Raw genomic sequence first — 26,517 nt, 5'->3', positions numbered from 1 at the left:
AGCAACTTCGCCAGGATCTACTTCTGACAGCGATAGGAGATTGTTAATATCACTCTTGGTTGCAAATTTTGATGTATCGATGTCGCCTGTTTCTGTTTTTTCCTTCCTGTAGAGGGATCTACCATAAATGTCAACCATGATATTTATCTACGGCATATTCAAATACAATTTTGTGATACGGACCGGATGATTTTGAAATTGCGTCGAGGACGTTAATTGACTCTGGGCCGCATATTGGTGGATCCGCTAATGTTTGTGTTGGAAGAGTCGAATACCAAATCGGAAGTTTTAGTTTTGACACGTAGTTGATAAATTCATTTGGTGGTGCTAATCCATATGAGTCAAAATAAACGACTTCGCGAGGATTAATCGCGTAGGCAACCCAATGCGTGCCAGGGCCGGTATTTTTATCGAGATTTATTATTCCCGTCTCGGTAGGGTTTGGTTTTTCTGGTAGTTGATCCCGCATAAATACGCCTCTAAAAAATTTTATTTTTTTATTCTTTGCTTCGCTAAGTAGATCTAAATTTGAATAGGCCGTGCTAATCTTAGGCCGGATCCGTACGGGGGGCGTCTTAGATAAAGGCCGTTTCCCTTTTTTTTTACCGTATCTCCCTCCGGTAATTTTACTTGTTAATGCGGAACCTAATTGGGAACCTATCCCTCCGAGCGCGCCTAATCCGAATGCCTTTCCAATCGCCGGAAGAGCCATTTTCACTAGCCCCAATAGAGGAAGAAATCCGCCTGTTTTGACCATGTCTCTGATGGCGCCTATAGAAAGGCTCACATGAACACCGGAATTTGCTGATTTGGCCTTGGTAAATCGTTCACGTTGACCTCTAGTTAGTTAGGTCCACCGTGAATCTGATCGTTTTTCAGTGTTAATTTCATGTCGCATCGCTTTGATATCGCTGATTGGAGTTTTTTTATCTGACCCGGGGTCAGAGTTACGCTGACGTGTTCGTATGGCATATTAATAACCGCTTAATCTAAATTTGGAATTTGTCACATGTTCTCGACTGGAGCGTCGATGACTCTCATTCTGCCGCTGATGCCTTCCAGGATCATTGTTCTATCACTGAGAATCACTGCGATGGCTCTTGCATTAATTCCGACTGTGTTAATTCTGGCTTTGAAATGGATATCGACAACGGATTGTTTTACCAGGTCGAGATGTTCCAAGGAAAAGTAATAGATAGGATAGAAAGTATTAAAATCCAGCTGTGATATTTGCAATCCGGTATCGATATTTTGATCGCGACCCATGAAACTTAACAATCGATGATACGCACGGGTCGTCGAATAATTGGCAAAATCGATGGCTATTTCCTCGGATGGTTCCTGCTGGCCGTTTATTCTCAATGAAACGTTTGTTGCCGCGAATTGATCGAATATCATATGATTGTGTTCTTGATCGTATCTATTCATGTTTTGGAGTACAACAAAGATGTGTCTAGGTGCCGAAGCACCCTGTTGTGATGCAATTCGCCAAGTAAATATTCCGTTAATATTAATATTATCGATGGAGTCGGTCATCGTTGTCAGCCAGGACATGACGGATTTTCCGCCTTGATTCATGAATGATAATAATTTTTCTTCCACAATCATCGATGGAATTATCGATGGCATCCACAAGGTAATTTTTTCAAGGACAACTTTAACGTCATCACCTGCACCCGCGCCTGTTTCTCGCCAGATGGCTCTGTTATCGCCAGCGGGGGAGTCTCGAACGAAAGTTATCGTATGTTTTGCCCCGTAAATAACTTTTCTGAAATGCCTGCAAAATCCAAAAATGTGAGATAGTGGAATTGCACAGGAAAATTTTCGATCATCATCTTTTAACATTTTCCTTCGCGTGTGAAATCCAAGATTGTAATTGTTATTGGGGGCGAGCACTACATTTGAAGTATCGGCGGGGGCAGCACCAGCGGCATTTGTCGGTACACCAATATTATACTGATTATGATCAGCTTCATCAGAATTATCCTTGGCGAACATCATACTAGGGCCGGCCGATCTGGTAAAATCATCCGAGTATCTGGCTAGGCCTATGATCGTCGTTGCTATATCAACGTTGTTCGTGATTGATTCAATCTCTCTTCCATCGATCATGTAAGTGGCGCTCTTGAATAATGCCATGATACCGTTGTTGACAAATCCAACCTTAAAATTGGTATCAAATTCGGTATTATCGTTTTTTACAATTTTACCAACAAATTCGATATACGCCTCAGATGGAAGAAAATATCTTGTTGTATCGTGGACTTGAATTTCCTTGCGATTATTTGTATTTGGGTCAACTACGTCGTATGAGAAATACTGGAAATCCCGCACGGATGTGTCTCTACCTACAGGCTCGTCCATGTCAAACACTTCATTTGACACTTGTGCGAACATTTATTATTAAGAATATCATCTAAAACGAAGACCGCTGCCTGAAATGAAGCTTGTATTTGCAACTTCATTTGCGAGATTTGTCTTAGCAACTTTATTTGCTAGATTTGTCTTAGCAACTTCCTTTGCTAGATTTGTGTTAGCAACTTCATTTGCGAGATTTGTCTTAGCAACTTCCTGCGCTAGATTTGTCTTAGCAACTTCCTGCGCTAGATCGTTTATTTTTTTATTTGCCGCGTCATTTATGGCTTTACTGACTTCGGGTGGCATTTCTCTGGTGATAGGTAATTTGACGGGTTGTTTTTTGCGCACTAAATTTAATATTTTACTTTTGACAACATTGAAGCCTTTACTGGCCAAATTACCGATACCAGAAACGGCAGTCTCGCCGATCTTTCCTATTGCTTTTAACCCGAGCTGTTTGATCATGGGTCCGATTTTAGGTATTATTCGCGTAAAGAGACTTCCAATGATATCGCCGAATCCATTGCCGTGGATATATCTGTATACGGGCAATCGAGAGTTTACTACGCGGACCTGTTTGGGTCTGCGCTGATGTTTGTGAACAATCATGTTATTTCAATTGTGTTGTTTTAATCGATGAGCTCATCGACAAGTTCCTTGTAAATGTGAGAATTAATGATGCCACCGCGGAATAACCGCTGACAAATATCTGAGGCTTCGTTGATTACTTCGCGAGAGTTATTTCCGGCTCGTTTTCCTCCGATTAATACCTCAAGGCGAGATACATCGTTGACAACACTGTCAGGGCAAATTGTATATCCGCTTCCTGTTTTTGGTTCTGTTTCATCTGACGATGGACCTGGCGAATCAGACGACATTGGCGAATAGATTTGTGGAGGTGAAGGGGGGGAACCCTTAAAAAACCAACCCTCTGCTGGATCAATACCCCATCTTATTTTGGGGGTAGGTAAGGGACCCTTCCAGTTTGTCAGTTCGGGGTCGAAGGGGGGTAATGGTTAGGGGGGGCGGATGTAGGGCCTGACTAACGTATAAACATCTCTAGTAGATGGTGGACTTTTTGTCGCTGTCGCTATTTCTCTAGTAGATGGTGGAGTTTTTGCCTTTGCCGCTTTTGTTGATTTGTATTGATCAACATCCAATAAAAATTTTGTAAAATTTTCATCATTGTAAACTATCGGTTTTCCTAAACTACCAAAATAAATTATCGCCTGCCAATCAATTTTTCCGACTTTATCAGCAATATCTTTTCTCAAAAATAAATTTTTTATTTCCGGAGAATCATCCGCAGCAACTACCATTTTTTTAATATCGTCATCGATTAAATTCATATGTTCTTTGTTCAAATAATTATCTGCGGGTAATTTAGGATCAATTATTAATGAGCCGTTGTACACAGATGGTTTATATTCGCTTGGTTGAGTTACTGATTCCTGATCACTCTGATCTTTTTTCTTTTTTGATTTTCTCTCTTTTTTCTGAGGTGGAGTTCTTTCTTTTGGTCTAGCTCCTAATTCCTGTGGTTGAAAAACTTCTTCCTGTGGTTGAATATCCTCTTCCTGTGGTATTACTTTTCTTCTCCGTGTTTTAACTTTTTCTTCCTTCTCCTGTTGTCTTCTTTCTTTCGCTTTCTTCTTTTCTTCCTTCTCCAGTTGTTTTCTTTCTTCTGCTACTTGCTTATTATATCTTTGTGTGTCTCTTGCTGCTTCTAAAAATCTCCTGTAACGCGGATCCGTTACCATACTCACATGTGTTTTTCCCGAGTAAACTTTATATACCATGTTGTACCAATTATCACGAGTTCCGTATCTTTTTTTTCCTATTGCAGTCAAATATTCATTTCGATCGCTAAAATAATTTTCTGCAAAGTCGCCAATTTGATCTATGGTAGTATACAGTGCCGAGAGCGGTCGTGATATCATATCCCATCCCTCATCGGTGAAATTTTCTCTTAAATTCTCGATATTAAACTTCCCTTTTATCATTACAGGTTTTCCTCTTACAGGTTTTCCCTTATCTGCTCCAGAATCAATTGCAAGTTGTTGCCCCTGTTGTGCTGCTGCTATTGCTAATCGATCGGGTAATGTTCGTGATTGTTCCTCGATACCTTTCAACATGGGAAAAATTCCCTTTTTCTTAGTATCCGGATCTTTTTCGTCGCCAAATACAACTTGCTCGATTGTTCCGGTAACTGGCTTCAACCATTTCGATGATACCTCGGCAATTCCATGTTGTACATCTTCGTAACCACGAACATTTCTCTTAAATAATTGTTTTGTAGGGATAAGCTTCTTTAATGCCGCTAATTGCTCTCGCGCTAATCTGGCAGAATGAGGCTCTCCAACTGTACTAGCTTTCGGACTCATATTATTTTCAACTATATTGTTTTAATGCGAGGTAAAATTAGGATCAGCAGCCAAACTTCGCAAACTTTGTCGACACCAGAATAAATTTCTCCTACCCCCCCCCCTAAAATTGCTGTCCAAAATCAATGATTTTTGCACACAAAAATTGCACTCGGTGACGAATTTACGCAAATTAATTTTCGTAGGAAGGCTTATTTTTGAAATCTGAGGCTTCTACGGAGAAAGTTCTCGTAGGAGGCTTTATTTTGGTCTGGGGGTCTGGTCTGTAGAACTTCCCTGCTGCTCAAAGCTTGTTGGTTTTTGCTCTTTCTTGTTATTATTTAAGACCATAGAGTTGTAACATTATTTTGATACGTGTACATGGCCTGATAGGCTTAAATTAGCCTTTTGAGTTTTCTCCTGTCAGCTCCATTTTCAATGGAGTTATGGCCTTTTACTGTTTAACATTGTATTTTCAAATAGGATGTTGTTTGTAACCACAGACCTGCCAACTCTTATGATTTTGCCGTAAGTCTTACAAAATTTACCTTTAAAATACAGACTTACAGCATACAAGCAAAAACTAAGGAGAAATGATAATTGCCGAAAAATCCAGAAAATTTGTTCATCTGTGTTTGATTTGGGTCCGGGTTTCATATTAGACGTAGTGAAATTGGTAAGTGGACCAGACTAACCTTACAGCAGCACATCAGATGCTTTAAACTTCACATATTTGTTAATGTGAAGCATCTGAATGATCAAACTGTTGAACATAGAATTTTTTTAAAAATGGCCTCAGCAAGTGATGCATGTTTAAGACAAAACAAAAGAGGCAATAAGCCGCTTGAAAAGTGTTAATAATCAACACAGAAGAATAAAAAGGAATATTCAGATTCTTGTGAATATAAGCTGGAAGGGACACAATTATGTTTATTGGACATCACATGCCAATTTGAGTATGACTCATGGCGGGAAATATGATTGCCATCGTCATGTGAAATGGAAAAAAGAATTTACAAGAGTTACATCAAGTTGAGAGATAGCAACAAGCCATTGAGCTCCGTAGGAATTGGAACTAAAATTTGTGCAACTGTGCTAGTGGTAAATAAAGTTTATGTGTACTTTACAAACTTTTCATTTGAACTTGTTTATCATTGCTACACATTCCGAATACCGAACTTTTAATAATACATTTTACAGCTTTACAATAAAAGTTTCTGGTATTTTGTTACACCTTACTAAAAACTGGTCAGACTTATGGGGAAAATCAACTGCCTTACTGAGACAGACTAGTCAGGGTTGGCAGGTCTGTAACCAGCATAGCTCTGCATCCCATACACATAAGTGGATGCTATTTGGTAGGCATTGCCTATTACATGTAGATGTGCCATTTAAAGTTTCATCTTTCTAAATTAGGGGTCTTAAGCTCAAACCACCCAAAGGGCTGCATGAGGGCATGTTCAATGGCCCAAGGGCCACACCACTTATGTTATCTTTCATGACACCTTGTGATGCCATTCATTTTGCAGGCCACGGTATATGACTTGGCATGTTGCTTGCGGCCCAATGTTTAAAGTATGATTAAGTATGGCCCATTTTCCATCAGTACTATATCTCTACAGCAGCAGATCCGTGTAAGCAGCATAGCTCTGTGTCTTATACTTCTGACTGGATGCCATTTGCTGGATGAATTGCCTATTAGTGGATGTGCCTTTTAAAGGTTTTTAAATCTAAATTTGACAGTTATGTCCCTTTTTCCATCAATATTATATCTCTGCTGCAAATAGCCTTGTAATTAGCATATCTCTGGAACCATTCAGAATATTTTGATGTGGTGTGGTATACATTGCCTCAAGTACAAAGATTTGACTCTATGGGGTTTGTTTGGGGGGGGGTCTTGATTTTTCAATAGAGTTATGGCCCTTGACAATTAATTTCATATCTTTACATGTTGCTTGGATGTGGAACAGTGCAAGAACTATTGAAAATATTCTGCTGCAGCTTATTGACTTGCATGTACCTCATGATTTTATCTGAAACCCCCTGATAGCAGGCATAGCTAATGAACAACATGTTTGAGGTTTAAGTGCATGTCAGCACAATACTGGCTACATGGTGCCAAATAATATATAAGTTTTGCAAATGAGCTAATGAATAAATAATAGTTTTAAGTCAGAAAATAGCAGCTTTGTCTCCAAAACATTTAAAAACTCTTGAACATGGCAAACTGTTTAAGGCATAACTACACAAATCTGGACACAATCTTTGTAATCATTTTATAAAATGTATCTTCTTTTCAATTTACCTCACACTAGAAAGGCTTACTACCTACTCTAAGTTCATGCATGACTTTCTAAAACTGAATGTGGTGAACAAGGCAATGTAACACACATTTCTCTCTCCTACAGACTTGTATTAAGAAGATTAGAATGGACATGCCAGTTCTGAATGTTGATTTTTTTAAAGATGAAGAGGAAGATAACGTCAAGAGAGGAAATAGAGGGGAAGCACTTGTATGTATTTGTCCAGTAGATTTAGAAAGCAGTATATTAGAAGATAAGAACTTCTAATTTATCAAATTATTCTTTTGCTAAAATTCCTATGATACTACATTACACATTTTCTTATATTCTGAATCATGTTTCACCCTGCTCTATTTTAAAGATATCTGAAATAAATTGAACTCCTGTTTGTTCGCTCTATTTTGGGATTCTGTAGAATGTATTCATGTGACTCTGGGTCAGCGAATCCAAAACAAGGCTAAGCTAGGCACCAGCTTCATTTTACCTTGCAACCATGGCTGCTAAAATTTATACTGGTAAGGGAAAAAAACCATGACAAATAACTATGTGTTCTGTTATGCAATGGCAATGCTATAATTCACATAGATTTAAACTTCCACCATATTCCATCAGTGAAGAAGATGGAGCTTTGTAGAAAATGGATTGTTGTAATACATCGTGTTGAGGGGCCGAATTTTAAGGTAAGAAACTAGATGATTGTTGGTGTGTTTGTATTTTCTTGCAACTGAATGATGTAATAAAGAGAAATCCAAGCACAAAATAGGTTCTGTCTGTGAAGCAAATGAGAGTATGTATGAGTGTTTTATAATGGTAGGTTTCTAAAAATGTTACCCCTAGTCCCTTTCCACAAAACAGGGTCATCGAAAACTGGGCGTACCTCCACACAGCGCATTTATATCAGAGATTATGAATTGATGTGCAAGTGTTAATTACAGAAAAAGTGAACTTTATTATCTTGTCAAAAAAATAAATAGAAACATTAGAATGAAAATGACCACGATAGAGAAGAGAGATAGCACTAGTACAATGAAGATAAATGGTGAGAGGACAAGTTGAATGAAATTACAAGAGAGAGAGAGAATGTGACTCGATAAGAATTAATGAAACTGTTAGTCAAACATATTAATGTTTGTAAACGTAAGGGAAAATGCACACTTAAATCACAGGCTATTGAAATTCTATCACTGTAGTAAGTTAATGACAGAGAATCTCCCAAAAAGGGAAGCAAATACTTACACACATACACACACACACACACACACACATATATATATATATGATTTTTTTTCTCCCTTTTTTCTTGCACATTCTGGCATTTTTATTTAGTACAGTGATATAATTTCAGTTCAGATCGTTACTCGATGTACAGTAGGATGGCATATTTTTTCTTGATCTGCCTAGCTTAGCCTTGTTTTCACGACACATTAAATATTCATGAGGATCTTATTAAGAATGGTCTACAGCAGTGATCAAGAAATGTGATGTGTGAGATCCAAAGAATATTGTCATATGGAGATAATTGTACAGATAATATTCAGAGTGCTCTATCACTGATTTACCAATGTAAAGTTTAATATTTAAAGTCACTCCATAACTATCAAGTAAGTCTATGCCATAGCAATATAAACATTGTCAGTATTCATTTGTGTCCTTGATGAAATCTTTTTACAAAACTGCATCAGTGCCCATGGATGGCATCTTTAGAGCCAAGAAAACTATTATCTTTCTGTTCAACTGACCATCCATCTTTTATTGTCACTCTAGCACTTTTTTCTCTCAGGGTTTTAAAAACATTTCCAGCAATTGATTTGTGTATCTAAATTCAAATACTTTAAACACTTAGTGCATTATATATACTAATCATTATAAAATATATAATGTTAAATAAACCACAAAAAACCCTACCTACCCTAATTTTACAACCAGTGCAATAGGAACATTTATTTTAGTGTGGCCTCACCTTGGTTGCACTGTGTTTAGTTGATATTATCAGTGTCAGTATTCGGATCAAGCTGAAACCATCTGGCTGTGTTTAGTTGATATTACCAGTGTCAGTATTCGGATCAAGCTGAAACCATTTGGCTGTGTTTAGTTGATATTACCAGTGTCAGTATTCGGATCAAGCTGGAACCATTTGGCTGTGCACAGCATGACTCTGTTGCATATGTCTGCTAAACTCACCATTATGCTGAAGAAAAACTTTATCACTACTTGAGATTGCTGGATTATTTTTATACCTTTATTCAGAGTTTCCAAATCCGTATTTGCAGGGTCATATCTGGCAATTGACCTTAAATGACCAGTTGCTCCCTTAGTTGTCCTATTCGATTATGGTCATTATGTTTTTCCTTATTGTTTAAACACTTTGTAGCCACAAACTTTACTAAGTGTAGGTATCTCAAACTCTAAAATAATTTATAAAAGTTGTACAGTTATTGAATGACCGGAGCTGTGAACAAAGAATGTCTTTATATCATAAATTGTCCCCATTATGCAGCATCTGTCAGCAACTTCACAACAACATAGATTACACATTGCCTGCTCTGTAAGTAAAAATAAAGATGAAAGCAACATAACTAACATTTATTATCATCCTAAACTGTAAGATAAAACTTCACTATCAGAACAGGTTATTAGTGGTCTGTTAATTAGATGTTATGTATTGCCGATGTCGTATGCTAGCTTGTTAGAAAATAATAATTTATTATGGAGCACATGTGTTGGGAACAAGACACAAACAAGAAGCTAATTCTACAGCAGGACTGAACTCAGATGCTTCTGCATATTTAGCATGACATCTTATTACAACATTTTGATTTTCTGTGCATCACCACATCATGGGAACCCCCTTGTTCACCTGTGGCTGCCTGTGTGCAGATTTCCTCATTTTTCATGAGTACACATGAACGAAAATACATCATGAACACCACAGTGTAGCACACATAATCTTCAATTTGTCAGTGAAAGTACCTGTTTTATAAATTGATAAGTCTGTGCTTAAAAGAAAACTTTGGCTACATTTATCCATTGGTGTGAAAGGTCACAGTTGCAAGACAGTTTTAAATATGCTTGCAGTTACTGGGTAACGTTTAATATCCTCATGGCTGCCACAGACCTGCCAACCCTTACGATTTTGGTGCAAATTTCATGACTCTATAGCGATTCACGGATTCACACTGTATACCAAAAATCATGATTTCCCAAATTCTCCATTGGCTTAAATCAGGAATAAAATAACTTGTATCCAGTTAAGTACTGGTCAGGATAGCAGCAATGGTCATTGATGCCAATAATCATCCTGTATTGCTAGTTGTTATGTTAGTAAACTATATCCAGTTGTTCCAGTTTGCCCAGTAGCAAGCATTGTAAAGTATATAATCTGTATTTAGAATAGAAGTTTTACAAATACTCGTGAAAAAAACTGGGACCCAACTGATTTGTTTTTATATGGCACATGTACTTGCTAATAGCAGCTGTAATTTTTTTAAACAAACACTAAATGAAGACAGTGTTTTTGAGTGTAGAAATATTTTAAGACACTGAAAAATTAGTATATATTCTAATTTGCTTGAGTTAATATTTTTCCACGCATGCACCAACACTGCTGACCATTAACTATTCAACATTTTGTCTTCTGGATTAATACCATTTCATGATTAAGCTATACTACACATAAAATGTTTTCACCTCATGGGACATATGTATTCCACAAAAATTGAAGCATAGGTTGGAGTACACCAAAAATCAGCTATGTATTTAGCCATAAAACATCAATGTACATTATGCTTTTCGCATAGTAGTGTGCCACAAGTTTATAGACTTGGGAATGTTCACCGGGGCTTATATTGTTGCTTACAATTTACTTCATACATGTGTTATATAATAATATTATTGTATAGTACATGTATGACAGATAAATTGTAAGTAACGATATGAGCTCCTGTGGGCACATGGCAGAACGATGTGAAAAAGCACACTGATAGCAAAAAGCATATAGATATTGGGAAAATTAAGAGCACCCCCAGCAGCAGTACTACAAGCTACCTATGCTGAAGCTATGTTTGAGTTGTCTTGTTGAATATAATCTGGTTTTCTCAATTGGAAGTAAACAACAGTGACAGTGAAAGGGTATTTTCTATTGCGAGGACAAAAAAAGACAACTTTAGTAACTTAGGTGCTGAAAATTTTGAGAAAAAAATTTAGTCACCACCAGGCAAGAAGCATGAACAGTTTTGAAAACAAATTTACCATAGCCTAATTGAGGAAGTTAAGTCTGCCGCAGCATCATATAATGACAAATAGCATGACATTTGTGTATATCATTAAATGTAATCAATGCACATAATGTTTTATTTTTATTTTGGGATTTTCATATAATGCAGTACTGACCGTCAAAATGGATGGAACTAGTGTCATTGTATAAATTTTCACTAATTATGTTCAGAATTCACAAATTTTTATCCCTCTATTCACTAATTGCAAGTCTGGAGGCTTGGCAGCTCTGCTGCCATGGGTAATAAAGGAGACTTATTTGATTGTTGCCCAAGGCATGCAAACATTATTTTCTGCCCAGTTTAAATACTTTTTCAGTATGACTTTACAGTGTTAAAGTATAAATTCAAAGTTTTTTTAAATTTAAAATTAGTTTATATGCTAATGAGAAGGTGCAACATAGTCGATTGGTCAATTTTTAAACAACTATGCAATCTGAGGATTGACACATATGCTCAAATAATTCCAATTTTGAAAAGCTAATTATTTATTTATGTGTTTGAAAGCCTTAGTAAGCAAGTTTAGGGTTTTATCATCATGTAACCAAAATCGGAAAATGTTCTGTCAAATGAACAACCATTAAAGGTATCATTTGAAATTACCATATATACTAACTTGTAAGCTGAGTCTATCTGCAAGCAGAATAAAACCTGATCTGCCATCACATATTGTGACAACAGATCAAGGTTTATGTTGTTTGTTCTACTGATTACTCTTAACAAGCTGCAGAGACCTGGTTCTGCTGGTACATTATGTGATGGCAATTATGGGTCTGTCTAGTTTGCAGTTGGACTCATAAGCAAAGATATATATATATATATATATATATATATATATATATATATATATATATATATATATATATAGTTTATAAAACATGATATTGACACCGTGTGAAATATAATCCTTTTCAGTGGCTGGTAAAGTGGAGAATAAATTAAACATTTTATAGGAAATACATGCAGGTCCACTTTAATTGTTTGTGTTTTATTATTCTGAAGAGCATATTGGTGTTTGCTTAATCTATGTCAGGCGCCAGTAGTCGATGTAGACACAGAGGATGTGTGGGAAGAAATTATGAAGGAGGAAAAGGAGAAACGATCAGGAGAGTCACAGCCAGCTACGCAAACACCACGAACACCTGCTCAACAGCCAGTGCATTCAAATGTCAGTATTGCTTATTCATTTTATTTCAGCTTTTAAAAAATTTCAATTATCCAATATCCTTAGAGGTTCATATGAAGGTTAACTTAAAAAGGCATATTGTATCACATCATCTTTTACAGAAGTGTTCTTTGCATGTTTGGTTACAACAGATGTTCTTTTTAATTATTAGCCCTTTGCTGTTTGAACTTGAGATTCCACTTTGATTATAGGGTTTCGTACACAAGTTCCTACAGAAGTTACAGAGGAAAGTAAACATAGAATTTTTATAGTATAAACATGAAGATAGATTTTGCATCTTTGATTTAGAGTTAATGCTGTCTTCAGCTTCACTACATTATCATTCCTTCAGCAAGCACTCAACATCATTAGCAACAATAAGTAGCAGAATAGCAGGGCAGGTTCAAAGTAAATTTGAAAGTCTTTCAATGTATTTAAAAAGCTCAATGAATTTTCAAAAAATAATCTTTGAAATTATCTGAGGGAATTTTTTTCTAATAGATAAATAAAATGGATAAAATTTGGTGGATCAGATGACACGAGTATTGTCTCTTGGCTATAGTGGTGGAATAGTTGTATTTTTTCTTATTTATGTAGTATACAGTGATAATGTCACACAAGAAGAGTTCTGTTTCCTTAATAGGAAAATATGTTCCTTGAGGCTGTACAAATCATGTTAAAGAAATGACTGATATCCTCAAAATGAATTTATAAGAAAGACAGTAGTTTGTTTTTTAACACTGTACAATAATATTTTGACATAAAAATACGAGCAACTATACAGTACACTGGTAATGATATTTTTTCCTCACCAATAATAGAATTCTCAAACTTTCTATATATGGTTGTCCATCCATAGTGAGTGTAATGTTCAAACTAGATGGAAATAGACGGGATGCTCCACCCTCCAACAAAGTTATGAGGAGATACAGCATTTTGCCCATTCATTCATGTGTTTTTATGTTTGCATTTGTGTTTTATTTGTTCTCTTGTTCATTTATTTATTAGTTTATTTCTCCCACAATTTCAGCCAGACTCATGAAACTGTGTCTATGGATTCATTTCAAGAAGAGTAACTCAGCTATATAAAAATCAGGTCACTGTGACCTAATTTTCATGTATGAGTGATTTTTATATATTTTCAGCTGTTTGTTTGTCGTACCAACAGTATCTTGGGCCTTATTTAACCTTAACTCAACATACAAATAAAATGGTTACTATGACCCAAGTTTTGCACCTGAGGGACTTTTTTTAAATTCATTTATTACATTTTTTCAATTCATTTATTTCATCCACAAAGTCTTTGACCCTTTCTCACATACATTTATGAAATTAGGCATAAGAAGACATCTCAACAAAAGTAAATCAACCAGGGCAAAATGATGTCTGCATTGACGGCCTTCATAAATTTAAATATCTGGGCCCTCCAAGATTCTTAAACAGGAAGATGGAAAGTAAGGGGCCAGAACTCCAGACACCATATTTTTTAAAATCTGTATTAATTTTCAGTAGAACATAACATTGCCAGACACAAAGTATGTGTTGCAGGCAGAAAGATCAATGTAAACTTTGGAACGTTTTTATGATATTAAGGAAATGCTGATTGACCATCAGACCTTGAAACGGCTCTGATTACCCTAATAGACCGAGACCAGCAAATATGACCAATTTTATTTCTCTAAGGGATCAATTTATGCCTTCTTTTACCTTGTCTAAACAACTTATGACTTAGAGAGGGTAAAACTAATTTTACTGTCTTTACATACTATGTTAAGAAACAAATCCCCCAGCACACTTGGGGATGTTAAAGTTGCCCACTGCATTTGCATTCTTCTGCATGTCAGCTACTGGAAGCAACATACTTGCCCTGGGATATATCAAATGATGGTGTTGCAAAATTTGGTTCATTAATTGAAATAGTTAGAAACTTAACCTTTCTCCGAGTCTACCCATTAGGCATACTGAACAACTGACAACAATTATAATTTGCATTCCATATATCTCTAGACTTGGGTTGTTTAATTTTTGTGCATCTTTTACCTCTTCTTCTGACAGGATTTAGTTATAAGATTTAATCTTGGTTGAATATGTCTGGCAATTTCAGTTAATTATTCCATGGATCATCATGATGTTGTTTCCAGCTGTTACATAAACATGTATGTACATGATGAAAGAAAAACAGAATGTTACAAGACATAATGTCGATATATGTTTGTAAGGCGAGTCCAACAGCAAACTGTAAAGACCCAGATCTTCCGGCGCATTATGCATGGGCAGATCTTGATCTGTGCTGTTTGCCAGGAGTAATCAGCAGAACAAACAACACAGACCCTAATCTGCAGGCGCATTATGCTATGGCAGATCAGGATCTTTCTTTGTGCAGTTTGCCTTATAAGCGAGTTTGTACAGTACTTTGAAAACAGGAAAATATGGTACTTGCCTGGACATTTGATAGAATGCTTAAGTATGATCTACAATGCATGACATGCAGTTTGTTTTTTTTTTTAAATTGAAATTGTGTTTCTTTGAAATAAAATGTTATGTTCACGAATCAGTGTTTGCAAGGTAAATAATATAGTTTAAAGGCATTTTTATCAACAGTATCATTAAAAATCAACCTGTTTTGTAATGCATGCAGCAACCAATTTCTCATCAACTTATGTTTTTTCCTAGCAATGCCACTTTTGATGTGAGACCTATTTTCATTGTTGCACTGGTACCTCATTTTAATAAGTTAGGTATTTACTTTTTCTAGGGTAAAAACATTGTACTTGCTGTGAGTCATGACATGAATGTAATAATGTGTAAGACAGAAATAATAACTTCAAAAAAGTGGAGAAGTATTTTGCATTGTTTCAATATTGTGATAATGCTAAATGCTTGTAAGTGTCCGGTGAAATGATACATATTTGAAATAGATTTTTCAAACAGTTTCTTTCTAGAATCTAGAAACTAATTTATAACGATAGCTAACATGTGAGTAATGGGAATGTTGTCACTAACTCCAACACTATGATCAATAGAATATATCAGTTGGCAAGTTGGCAAATAAAGTTCTCAGAAGTTCCAAAACTTATCAAACATGAACAAAGATTTTGTACATAACCAAGGATGATTCTGTTATAATAATATGGGCAGACTGGCAGCCCCTACTTACGTTGACGGAATTTTTCATTTGAAATATCCCAAAATCTTGCTGTTGCTACTTTTGAATGGAAAGGCATATACCATATTTGTCGGCCTATAAGTCGATGCAGAGTATAAGTCAAATGAGCAGATTTGGAAAATTTTCCATCCTTTATTTAGATATAAGTCAATGCTGAGTATAAGATGAGGCCAAATCAATACCTTGGCTTCATCTTTTTCACTTTTTTTCTCACTTTGTTCCACACAACATTGTGAATTTTATCAGTAACCTTTCCAGTCTGGATCAATAAATGTAACTAAAAGTACTTTGTTTCACACAAAGTATTTTAAATGTATTATGTACTTTTAACTACATATAAAGATGCTGACCTGAAAATTTATTGAGTTACAGATAGGATAAAATTTGCAATGCTGTGTGGAATTAAACTATAATAACTTCTGGTTTCATAAATATTAAAACTACCACTGAATCCTATTTGAGGCTACCAGCAATAAGGAAATTGCATCATTCATGCTAAAATACTTTTTCACATTTTTGGTGGAAGAGAGATACAGAGAGAGATGCATATGTATTCCTTCGCATTTTACTTCATGCACTCTTGATCAAATTAAAATATGGCCCTATATATGAGAGAGAGAGAGAGAAAGAGAGAGAGAGAGAGATTCCACATCATGTTGTTTTTTTTTCTTCCCCTTATTGCCCCTGTTCAGCTGAAGCTTTTGTCAAAGAGAGAAAAAATTATTAAATTAATTAGTAAATGTAAACTTTGAAAATAAATACCATACTCCTTCAGGGTTTTAATCACAATAGTTATATCCATATAGACTCTATTTACTAGGTTAAATCCCAAGGACGACCACTTCACACGCTGTCTTATTTTATTTGCAAATATAAAGACCTCTCCATTCCCAACAAATAAGATTATTTTTTAAAGTACATGTACTCTTCCTGACTTAGGTGGCAAATTGTTTTTGATCTTTGCTCATGTTATATGTTACTTTAAATTGCTGTCAATCCTGTTGGTAAGTTTGAAAGATGTCACTGATTGAGAAATTTACACTAGTAACCACCTGGCATTTCCTTTCATTATATGGTACCATGTTCATAATACCCTTGGTTAGCCTCATTTCTCTATTGGTTGCCTTACTAATCTGATCTAGTATGCTAGGATGTTAGCTTTGAATGACTGAATACAGCTGTAGTTTATTTAATTAGCATGTACATACCACTACAAAGCCATGTGATTCTTGAACAATGGAAGTGATAATTAAAACTAGAAGGAATTGCTTACCTGTTGGTATTAATTGATAATGGAATATGGTACTGAACTTTTGTTCACGAGTATGATCACAGTCATCAAGTAAGTGAACAATCATCAATATCTCTCTCTCTTTGTCTCTCATAATGTGACATAATTTTAATTTTTGATCATGAGGTGCAGTAAGAAAATTGCAAAAGAATATGTCTTTGTCATGGTTATTCATTTTCTGACTTGTCAATCTAATGTACCCGTATCAAAATTAATGTATATTATAAACAACACATATTACTGATGCATGCTGCTTTAGTGCAGTAACATCTGTTGTAAGTTAATTTTTAATACTGATGATCATGTAATTGTTTAAAAGCCTTCTCGAAGTGGGATCCTATATTTTTTCATAAACGATCTTTTCCCCAAAATGAAATGTTTTTACACATTATTTTACGTACTATTGGAGACTTTTTCCTATATAAAAAAAATCATTTGACATGTGATAAAGCGATTGGGATGACAAAATCCATATATCAGTCAATTCGGACTATAAGACGAAGTTAAGATTTTCTGGTAAAAATGTATTGTCTTAAAGGCCAGCAAATACAGTACGCATAGGTTTCTACCAGAAGACATTTTATCATGTGTGGTTTGACCTAAATGAAAATAGTCACCCAGACATCCAATATGACCGCCATGTCAGCCATCTTAAAAATCTTATTGATTCTTCATATGAATGGGTGTTCATATCAACATGCAGTTTTCACTAAAAGACTTCTTATGGTGTCTAGTTGATTTTAAATAAAAATTGTGCCAGTCTGATTTCTTGAAAATCTCATCACCACTCCCCTAGATAGAAAGTCATATTGACATTGCATTTTCACCAAAGGACTTCTTATGATGTCTAGTTGGTACTAAATAAAAATGGTGGATATGTGATAGATTTTATGGTCACCATGACAGCCATCTTAAAAATTTTGTTATTGTTACTCCTTCCATATCAACAAGGAGCTTTTACCAGAAGTGCTAATTATGATATCTTGTTGGTCCTATATGAAAATGATTCTTATCTGACCTGATGCATCCATTATGGCTGCCATTGTGAACATAGTCTTGTCACTAATTCTCTGCATTGGATAGTCATACTGGCATATGGTTTACACTGAAGATCTTCTAATGGTGTCTAGTTTGTCCTAATGAAAATGGTGCTGATCTTAAATCCAATATGGCTGGAAGAATACCAGGGATGGTTTCAGTACTCAGCAGTTAAAATGAAGGAATGGTCTTATCTTGAATTTCTGGAAATTCTTTTCGAACAGTAGAGCATAAGTCATATTTAGTGATACTCCTGATATATTTCGTGAAGTTATTTTTTTGCTTCAGAAAACTGGAAGGATGTCCCTGTTAAACTATATTGAAAACTGGAAGGATGTACCTGTTAAACCATATTGAAAACTGTAAGGATGTCCCTGTTTAGCTATACTGAAAACTGGAAGGATGTCCCTTTAAACTACAGTAGTCCCCCTCTTATAAGGCCACCCCTAATGCAGCAGAGAAGTGGCCTTATAATGAGGGTAACCTTTCTAGAGGGGGATGACAAATGCGAATAGTAAATACATACGAAGAAAGCCACAAGTACATTTATTTCTAAAACATTTAATATTTTCATTAAAAAAATCACATGCATGTTGTGAAATAAATGTAAAACAAACTGTTTCATCATTTTCAAAAGAATGTTATGAATAACCATTGATATAGTTTTAAAACTATAATTATGTTACAGATCACATCATCTGTCACTTTGTTGGTACAGTCTGAAAAACAAACCAGTCTCATCACAATTAAAAATATCTTTGCAGTCATATCCGCTGCATATATTGTTTAGTCTTTTGTTCCAATCTTCGACAACTTCATTATTAACATCTGCTGATTCTCCACTAACGACAGAACTCTTATTATTGTGTTGCACTTGAAATCTGGTCAACAATCCGTTACTTGCAGTAAAGTCATCATATCCCAATTCAACTGACAAAATTGTTGCTTGTCATTCAAATCAGGATACAAACATCTCCTGGCTCAAACAATCTTCCTTTCGCCATCCATTTCACCTTCCCACTTCTGCAGAATTGTTTCCTTATCTTTACGATATTGTTTATCTGAGTATTTCCGAGATTAGTTCTCTGCAAGGATCCTCGCCCGACCCCCCCTCGGTCAGTTTAATTACTTTCACTTTCTCTTCTAAACTGAGAATTTTTCTTTTCCTCGATGACATGTTGATCTTTTTGCAGTAAGTTATTCATGTTGCCAACTACAATACTGATAAAACAATTTTTTATGCATGTAAACAAATTGCCGTGTTTTTAAAGGAAGTGATCTTGGCACGTGACTCGTTAGTCACAGTCTGGTACCCTATTGTTTTTATATGTTTCTTTACACTAAGTGAGAGAAGCCAAAACGGCTTCGATATGTATCATTAAGATCATGCAGATTTGACCTCACGGCTGTTAGGATTTGTAATTTTGACAATTATTGTCAGTAGTAATAGCCACTAATTATCAAAGTGAACAAGCTCAACATCTTACTAAGGGAAGTCATAAAGACTATCTAATCATTTTACTGCTGACTTGTGTACGTACATCGATACTGCCACTTCTCAGCTGTTACTAGTGTTCAATAATTGTAATCTTGACATTGGTTCACTATTATTTCAGAGATTGAGGTTTTACTTTCCTTTTGATTACAGCATTTTACACGAGAACAGTTGGAGAGAATAGAGCAAAACAAAAGACTTGCTTTGGAGAGAAAGGCAAAAAAATTTGGAACACCTCTACCATCCACAGGTAAATTTTCATGTGGCAAACCTACATTTCTTGGAACTTAATTTGAAGTATCAGAAATTGTGCTTCCTTGATTTTATTTGTTGAATAACGATAATTATGTGGATCAGTTTAGACAGTTTACAAAAGATATATTTAAAAACCATATTTTATTTACATATTCTGATAATATAATTTTGAAGAAGAAAACCCCCAAGTCATTTATATCCATTACCAACAAAGTAGAGCATATTAAAACAGTTTCCATCTGTCCATCACACTAGCTTGAACCCCATTCAAGATATCGCTGTGAAACTTGGTACACTTACTAAGACTTGGTCCCGGTATGAATTTTGCTATTAGCAATTATTCAGGTTCAATATTTTTAATGTTTTTGTGGGGTTTTTTCTGTCGATTCATCCATTCATTATCATCATTTGTGTTTCATCAGCAAACCCCTTAAGTTATATAAGATATTACTATGAAATTTGGTATACTTAGACTAGTGGTAAAGATTGGTATTTTTTACCCTTTCTCGCATACATTTATGAAATTAAGCATAAGAAGACATCTCAACAAAAGTAAATCAACCAGGCCAAAATTATGTCTGCATTGACGGCCTTCATAAATTTAAATATCTGGGCCCTCCAAGATTCTTAAACAGGAGGATGAAAAGTATGGGGCCAGAACTCCAGACACCATATTTTTTAAATCTGCATTACTTTTCAGTAGAACATAACATTGCCAGACACCAAGTATGATTTTGTTGCAGGCAGAAAGACCAGTGTAAACTTTGGAAAGTTTTTATGATATTAAGGAAATGCTGATTGACCATCAGACCTTGAAATGGCTCTGATTACGCTAATAGACCGAGACCAGCAAATATGACCAATCTAATTTCTTTGAGAGATCAATTTATGCCTTCTTTTACCTTGTCTAAACAAGCTTGCAGATTTCACAGATTTCACATTATATCAGCACAATAAGGCTATATAGTGCTGATTTGAATTTAATATGTTAAAGTTCATATTAATATAAAAGAGTCCATACAAGTTTTGGGTTTAAAGAGGGGCCACGATCACTTTGGTCTAATTATGTTTTTTGCATGCTAATGTTTACAGTGGATACTGGAGACTGGCAAAAGATTCATAGAGGTGAGCTTTTGAATAATTTATTATGCTCTGGTTCTATCTTGAAGTTCATCCATATTTGATGGCAGCTCAGCATCTTTGTTCAACATTAGAAGGCCCCTGTGCAATGATACAATGATGCTTTGTATCAGAGTTGTTAAACTCTGTCCAGGAGTCCTATTATATAAAGAAGTGCAAAGAAATTTTACTTTTAGTGTTGGAGTGGCATCATTTGTACAGATTTGAAAGCCCTCTCTCCCAGAATGCTTTCCCACGTTTGATCAAATTCAGTGTAGCAGTATGAGAAAAATGTTTTAACTTTTTCTCCATTTTTAGTGATGCAGATGAGCATCATTTGTATAAATTTGAAAGGTCTTCATGCCAGGATTCTTTCTTTCAAGATTAGTAAAATTCTTTTCAGCAGTTTTGGAGAAGTCTTTAATGGTTTTATAATTTTAGCTCTAGTGGTCATAAACCCATATGCTTATGGGATGCTTTCTGTCAAACACAGATTCTTTTAAGCAGCTTTGGAAAAGTTGTATAAAGGTTTTTCTTGTTTTAGTTGTTGTTGTTGGGTTTAACGCCATTTTTCAGCTCACGATAGGCTATACATGGCAGCCAGTATCAATGGTGGAAGAAGAACCCTAGAAAACCCCAGAAAGAACCACTGACCCATGAGAAGCTACTGGCAAGCTTTCTGACATACCCACTTTAGCCGAATCCGAGACTCGAACCCATGCAAATTGAGGTGAGATGGCAGTGATCCGTAATGGAGAGCGCTTTAGACCACTCAGCCACTTGTGGCCCCTTCTTGTTTTAGTAAGAGGAGTCATAATGAATGGTAGTTCAGTGTCAGTTGTACATATTTGAAAGCCATCTATGCCAGAATGATCAGTTATTGAGAAGAAATTGGTTTAAAGGTTTTACTGTTTTTTTTTTTGTAATGGTGATATTTTATGGTGAATCAGCATCATTGATATAAATGTGAAAGGTGTTCCTGCCAGAATGCTTGTTTGATCCAGTTCTATTCATTGGTTTTGGATTAGTTTAAAGGTGTTCTTGTATTTAGTAACTGTGGTTTTGGATTAGTTTAAAGGTGTTCTTATATTTAATAACAGTGGTTTTGGATTAGTTTAAAGGTGTTCTTGTATTCAGTAACAGTGTGTTTGGATTAGTTTAAAGGTGTTTTTGTATTTAGCAACAGTGGTTTTGGATTAGTTTAAAGGTGTTCTTGTATTTAGTAACAGTGGTTTTGGATTAGTTTAAAGGTGTTGTTGTAGGGTTTAATGCCATTTTCAGCACACGATAGGCTATACATGGCGGCCAGTATTAATGGTGGAGGAAGAACCCGGGAAAACCCCAGAAAGAACCACCAACTCACGAGAAGCTAAAGGTGTTCTTGTATTTAGTAACAGTGGTTTTGGATTAGTTTAAAGGTGTACTTGTATTTAGTAACAGTGGTTTTGGATTAGTTTAAAGGTGTTTTTGTATTTAGCAATAGTGGTTTTGGATTAGTTTAAAGGTGTTGTTGTTGTTGTAGGGTTTAACACCATTTTCAGCACACGATAGGCTATACATGGCGGCCAGTATTAATGGTGGAGGAAGAACCCAGGTAAACCCTGGAAGAACCACCAACCCATGAAAAGCTAAAGGTGTTCTTGTATTTAGTAACAGTGGTTTTGGATTAGTTTAAAGATGTTCTTGTATTTAGTAACTGTGGTTTTGGATTAGTTTAAAGGTGTTCTTATATTTAATAACAGTGGTTTTGGATTAGTTTAAAGGTGTTCTTGTATTTAGTAACAGTGGTTTTGGATTAGTTTAAAGGTGTTTTTTGTATTTAGCAACAGTGGTTTTGGATTAGTTTAAAAGTGTTCTTGTATTTAGTAACAGTGGTTTTGGATTAGTTTAAAGGTGATCTTGTATTTAGTAACAGTGGTTTTGGATTAGTTTAAAGGTTTTCTTGTATTTAGTAAGTGGTTTTGGATTAGTTTATAGGTGTTCTTGCATTTAGTATTGGTAGTTTGGGATTAGTTTATAGGTGTTCTTGCATTTAGTAACAGTGGTTTTCTGATTTTAGTAACATTGGAAAATTGAAAGAAATTCCTGGCAGGATGCTTATTCTCGAATTTGATCAAATTCTGTTCATTGATCTTTAGTTTACTGGTCCTGGGGCAGAAGAGCTTATGACATGGTCTGTTGTCTGTCTTCTGTTTGTCAGCACAAGCTTGTTATTGTTACTTCCCTTAAATACTTATCATCAATCATTAGACACATTTTCATCCCCATGATCTAGTTGGTCCTAAATGCAAATGGTGCCACTTGGACTGCCAATAATGGAAACCAAAGTGGCTGTCTTTAAAACTTTGTTACCACTACCCCTCATGAACAGATGGTCATATTGAGATGGGGTTTTAACTTAAAGACTTCTTATGATATCTTAATGGTCCTAAGAGAAAGTGGTGTAGAGTTTTGGGACAGCTTCTTCATTTGAAAAGATAGTTTATTGACATTGGGTTTAAGAATTTTGTTATCACTAATCCTAAATTATAAGGTATATCAACTTTATCAAAAGTCTTTATCAAAAGAAATTTATAGCATTTACTTGGTCATAAATAAAAATAATGCTGATTGGACGACATCCAGTATGAAAACCTTGTTATGACTGTTGCGAAACTGAAAGTTATATCTGACAGCATAGGTTTCACGAGAAGACTTCTTATAGGATCATAAATAAAAATGAAGCTGATCTGACATCCAGTATGTAAATCATGCAATTTCTATTCCTTGCCTTTTTCACCAAGAGACTTTCATGATGGCCTTAATAAAAATTGTGCTGATCTTACTTCAAATGTAACCACCAACTGGTTTCAACACACAGCAATTAAGGAGAAGAAATTATCTTGGATTCCTGGAAATTCATTTTGGCCAGTCAAGCTAAGTTCTTCAGATACTCTTGTAATTGTATTGAAATTGCTGCCCTGATAACCATTCCGAATGGATGGTCTTGTCTTACAGACATGGGGTTTTTGACAGCCATTCCGAATGGATGGCCTTGTCTTGCAGACATGGGCTTTTTGATAACCATTCCGAATGGATGGTCTTTTCTTACAGACATGGGCTTTTTGATAACCATTCCGAATGGATGGTCTTGTCTTACAGACATGGGCTTTTTGATAACCATTCCGAATGGATGGTCTTTTCTTACAGACATGGGCTTTTTGATAACCATTCCGAATGGATGTTCTTGTCTTACAGACATGGGCTTTTTGATAACCATTCCAAATGGATGTTCTTGTCTTACAGACATGGGCTTTTTGATAACCATTCCGAATGGATGGTCTTTTCTTACAGACATGGGCTTTTTGATAACCATTCTGATTGGATGTTCTTGTCTTACAGACATGGGCTTTTTGATAACCATTCCAAATGGATGTTCTTGTCTTACAGACATGGGCTTTTTGATAACCATTCCGAATGGATGGTCTTGTCTTACAGACATGGGCTTTTTGATAACCATTCCGAATGGATGTTCTTGTCTTACAGACATGGGCTTTTTGATAACCATTCCAAATGGATGGTCCTGTCTTGCAGACATGGGGTTTTTGATAACCATTCCGAATAGATGGTCTTGTCTTACAGACATGGGGTTTTCATTGAAACTTCATCTTCATCTGATCTTGAAAGTTTGTTTTAATACTCCTTTTGTATGAATTGTGTCTCGACATAGGGTTTCACCAAAATACCTCATGCAATAGGTAATCAGTTCTTAACGAAAATTGCAGATCTGACCACCATTATATGTGCACTTTTGTGAAGGAGCCTTGAAAACTAGATCTAACTGACATTGGAGTTGAATCAAACATCATTGTACTTCTAGTTTATGAACATAGTGGCTTATATAAATGAATTTTGAAGTAATCATGTCAGTCATTTGGAAGATGTTTATATATTTAAGTTTCTGACAATATTCCAGCTACATTATTATACAGTTCACAGTTATAATAGAAGATAATAAGGAAATGGTTTTTAATGCTAACATAAATTCATCAGTTTATTGTAAATTTACACACATATTTGTAGCACATTTAAAAATACATAATACATTTGTGTACATTTTCCAGCAAGTCCATCTCAGAAACAGCCGACTATGACTTCTGAAACAGGAACCCAGAATGACAAGGGCAGAGATGAACAGAATTTGTCTGCGAAAATAAGCAGCAAAAATGTAGATGAAAAGTTCTCAGAGAATGTAACCGAAAGAGACATGGAGAGTGAACTAAATTTCAGTTCGAAAGGTGCTAAAAATTACGATGATGAACACCAAAAGATTGAAGAGACCGAGTGCAAGTCAGATAGTCCTGTGTCTGGCACTGAAGTTATTGGCAATGATGATGATATGGAAAATGACATGCAGGACATAGAACTTGACCAGGATCAGTTGATGGATGAATTGGATAATTAATTGCTAGTCATTTCAGCATTTGCATAGTCTGCACAGTGAAATAAGGGATTCCTCCTTTGGCATTTTCATAAGGGGTCGAATATCAGATTGGTTGGCGGCAGTCTTTACATGAGGACAGTATGTTAAATAGCCCCCTTTAAATATTTGTCAAGAAGTCTACGTGATAAATAACTTATAAGAAATGAAGATTAAACTTCATTATTAGCACATCGATTGTGTTACAACGATGGCAGTATGTTGCATCCGTTATGACCGTGTGTACTACCTCGGCAAGTGCCTTTGTTAAAATACTTTATTAGTCTGATAATCAACAAAAGGTTCTCATGGCTATATTTCTAAAAGTAACTTAGTATGCATTTGATTTGTCGTGGCTGATCATGTACTTGCATGATCAAATTGAGCATTATTATTATTTACGTTACCTGTTTCGTTACACACGGCAAATCAGTTTCAGTTTATCAAATTCTTACTAATTTAAGAGCAGGAATTTGCTTATTCATGCAATATGGAGAAAACACTGCAGTGTATATTTTTATCAAGTGGATTGCACATAATAAACCAAGTAATCTTTTTACTTTGAGTCTAATTTCTGCAAGTTGATAAATGCTTCTAGATAGAGCAGAGTTGTACAACATACATCCAACCAACATTTGTGTGACCAATATCATCACTTACCATATTTGTATTTATGTTCTTATTATAGTTACAAAACTTTTGCAGTGCAGCCTGCTTAGTTCCAGTCAAGGTTCATTCTGTTCCATATAAACATTTGAGTGCTGCACCACTGTTCAAGAGAACTGAAAAATGTGGGAAATGTGCATCAACTTTTCTTTATTTGGACCTGCGGATGATTTTGAAAATGCTGAGCTGTTGCTTTTACCTTTATATCATTAGTGTCCTTGATATTACTGCCCATTTGATTGCCCTGATGTACCTTGATATCATTAGTGTCCTTGATATTATTGCCCATTTGATTGCCCTGATGTACCTTGATATCATTAGTGTCCTTCATGTTATTGCCCATTTGATTGCCCTGATGTACCTTGATATCATTAGTGTCCTTCATGTTATTGCCCATTTGATTGCCCTGATGTACCTTGATATCATTAGTGTCCTTCATGTTATTGCCCATTTGATTGCCCTGATGTACCTTGATATCATTAGTGTCCTTGATGTTATTGCCCATTTGATTGCCCTGATGTACCTTGATATCATTAGTGTCCTTGATGTTATTGCCCATTTGATTGCC

At 35.6% G+C, this 26,517-nt stretch overlaps 1 protein-coding gene across 2 annotated transcripts in view; it reads left to right on the top strand.

Moving 5' to 3' along the window:
• LOC149800871 (TIMELESS-interacting protein-like) overlaps positions 1 to 25,842 on the top strand; it is a 53,307-nt gene extending 27,465 nt beyond the window's left edge. The window contains exons 6-9 of one of the 2 annotated variants that reach the window (XM_089954891.1): positions 7,130 to 7,234; positions 12,329 to 12,463; positions 19,604 to 19,700; positions 24,928 to 25,842. In XM_089954891.1, the coding sequence (XP_089811017.1) occupies positions 7,130 to 7,234; positions 12,329 to 12,463; positions 19,604 to 19,700; positions 24,928 to 25,268 (678 nt within the window). In that variant the 3' untranslated portion in view covers positions 25,269 to 25,842. The remainder of the gene's footprint in view (positions 1 to 7,129; positions 7,235 to 12,328; positions 12,464 to 19,603; positions 19,701 to 24,927) is intronic. The other variant, XM_089954892.1, reaches the window with a different exon arrangement.
• The last annotated feature ends 675 nt before the right edge of the window (positions 25,843 to 26,517 follow it).

The sequence above is a fragment of the Sinohyriopsis cumingii genome, chromosome 4 (genome assembly GCF_028554795.1).
Source record: "Sinohyriopsis cumingii isolate HCF-2022 chromosome 4, ASM2855479v2, whole genome shotgun sequence".
Lineage (NCBI taxonomy): Eukaryota > Metazoa > Mollusca > Bivalvia > Unionida > Unionidae > Sinohyriopsis > Sinohyriopsis cumingii.
This window is presented reverse-complemented; position numbering and strand designations above follow the sequence as displayed.